The sequence below is a fragment of the Zingiber officinale genome, chromosome 1A (assembly GCF_018446385.1).
Source record: "Zingiber officinale cultivar Zhangliang chromosome 1A, Zo_v1.1, whole genome shotgun sequence".
Taxonomy (NCBI): domain Eukaryota; kingdom Viridiplantae; phylum Streptophyta; class Magnoliopsida; order Zingiberales; family Zingiberaceae; genus Zingiber; species Zingiber officinale.
The window spans coordinates 17175671-17178417 of NC_055987.1; the positions used below are offsets into that span (position 1 = coordinate 17175671).

The following is a 2747-nucleotide window of genomic DNA, read 5'->3' on the forward strand; positions in this document are numbered from 1 at the left end:
TGAATTAAAAGTGAAGCCACTATTAGCTCAGCCACGTCACGTACGCTTTCTGTCGCGTCTCTCCTTTCGAACCTTATAATTAGATGTTGGAAAGCTACTGAAAACCCGCTAGAATTGACCATTCAAATCAGGAATAAAGAAGTGAGAGAAGGATTGACCGGTTCGACTCATTTCCTCTATACTTTCATCAACTAATTCAAACAAAATCAAACGAAGGGAGATATCAATTTCAGCCGGAAAAATAATTCACACCAACCAACCGACAAATTCGTATTGAGGCCAATCCGGTGGTGCCAGACGCCGCCAGCATTGCAATGCCAAGAACCGGAAGCATTAGCAGCAGAGCCTCGACGATCGATGTTCTCCATTCGCACACTGTAACAATTACAATGTTGGAATGCTTCAACTTCTGCTGCTACTTCTTCTTCTGTGCCGTCCCCTGCTAAATTGACCTCCTTAGCGCTCCTGATCTCCTCCCAACCTCCGTCATCATCCCAGCTTAGTAGTTTATTGCACGAAGACAGCTCTTTCACTCTGTCCCTAGCAGGAGTGATCGAATCAACAGAAGTTGATAGGCAACTGCTGCAATCCGAGCCGCAATTGTCTCCATCGAAGTCCCAATTAGCCCATTCAAGCACTCCTCTAGGCGAATTCTCCGGGCAGATGGCTTCTTCGGTCAGGAAGGGATGCTGTAGCAACTGCTCCGCCGTCCACCGCTCGCTCGGGCTTCTTCTCAAACACTTATCGAGGAAATCCTTCCCCAGCTTCGACAAAAACGGCGGGAATTCCGACAGTTCCTTGCAGTAGCCGATGTGAAACATAGCTGCTTCTGGCTCTGCTCGTTCGAACTCCGGCCACGGATGCGCCCCGGTGACCATCTCGATCACCATGCACCCAAACGACCATATGTCTGACGCCGGCCTTGGCCTCTCTCCCCTCGCGACCTCCGGCGCCATCCACAGCGGCGTCCCCCGCGCCCCACCGTTCCCCTTCACGCTGCCATCGGAAGTCCGCACCGCCGCGCCGAAGTCCGCGAGCTTGGCGACCCCGGGGGCGTCTCCGATCAGGACGTTCCGGCCCTTGACGTCGCAGTGCACTACGCCGGAGACGTCGTGGAGGTACCGCAGCGCGCGGGCCACGCACCGTGCGTAAGCCCGCACCTCGACCTCGTCGAGCGCAGATCGACCGCCCTTCTCGCCCGCCAGGACATCAGCCAGAGAGCCTCCGACCATGAGTTCTAGATGAAGGTTCCGTCGCGAGGCGTCGGCGTCGTCGCCGAGGTAGCGGACGACGTAGGGCGAGGCGAGGGACTTGAGGATGACGATCTCGTTCTCCAGCGGCGCGCGATGGGGGGAATCGAGCTGGACGGACTTGACGGCAAATGGCCTGCCGGTGAAGTTATCGACAGCGAGGATGACGTCGCCGAAGGCGCCGCTCCCTATTTGCCGCCCTCTTGTCCAATTCGCCATGTAAGAACTAAAAAGGCGTGTGTGCTTTAGCAGAGGAGGCAAGATGGAGACGGGCGACTCTGCTCAGGTATTTAAAGGTGGTGTTTCACTGTTTTGGATATATACAATAACTAAATAAATAAATACAATAACACGTGAGAGAGAGAAAACAATAAGGGGATTATTCTGGTTGCCTAACAAAGTGAAGCTTATCTTAATTAGTTAAGCGATAGAATTACCAGGTAATTAAGCCGGACTCATTTTGTCATTAACAAAGTTATATTCCATCTCTGACGAGATCAATTCTTCTGGGACAGTGGATATATATCGCATTGCTGTTTGTTTGCGTTTGATTAATTATTGGAGTGGATTGGCATACTGGCGCAGCAGATGATAGAGTGGAGGTGGGGGATTCGTGTTAGGGTGTGGTTTGTGGATGTGGTAGAAGAAGCAGGAGACGTGCACGATGCGCTACTTTTCTTTTCCATTGGCTAAGCTACCAGTTATTTGGCGATGAGTTTGGGACGAAGGGTGCTGCACCGTGCACGTTTTATTTGCTTGCAATTCGCACAGTACGAACACATGAATCGTGATGAGTTGTTTAAACCACCTCGATGATTGTCGCATCAAACACTGTTTTTTTATTCAATCGATGGTTAGTTAACTTATTGGTATCGGTGGTTGCTGATATTTCGGGATGTGCCTGATTTATACTGTAGCGAAGATAGAATCTGTCATCCCATCAATTTTACATGATCGGTTCTATGATTATGTGAGGAGGTAAATCAAAAAATTATAGTTGATGATTACACGAAGGGTTTTTTCCTCAATTTTATTAAAATTCAAATGTTTATGTTATAATAGTAATTCTATCCCATGATAATCAACTCAATCTGATCCTATAAACAAGAGATGTGCCTGATTTATAGAATTTATTGTTAATGGTACATGTTCTTAATTTTTTTATATTTAAAACATGTGTGTAAAGGAGGCATGCAATACAATGCACTGAAGTAATTAAAACAAATGAACTGGACTGCCAAACAAGCTAGTTGACGAATTCAATTTTCCATCTGTTCAACTTCTGGTTAGGTCGAATTAGAGATCCATAGCATCTAGATATAATGCAATTATGTAGGTCGAGTAGATGAATCAAACCGTGCAAGTCAAAGAATAGTCATTCTAATTATATTAAATAATTTTTACAATATTTGTTTGCTAGTTTTTCTTATTATGAAAGCATTAATGTATATATCTATTATGAAAGCATTCTAATAAGATGCACTTTTATTATTAAAA

General features: G+C 46.3%; 1 protein-coding gene across 1 annotated transcript; it reads right to left on the bottom strand.

Moving 5' to 3' along the window:
- Nucleotides 1-206: 206 nt before the first annotated feature.
- Nucleotides 207-1481, bottom strand: LOC121996758 (mitogen-activated protein kinase kinase kinase 18-like). Its single transcript, XM_042550841.1, has one exon. It carries the CDS (start codon nt 1467-1469, stop codon nt 207-209), a length of 1263 nt encoding a protein of 420 aa, XP_042406775.1. The 5' UTR covers nt 1470-1481.
- Between the last annotated feature and the right edge of the window lie 1266 nt (nt 1482-2747).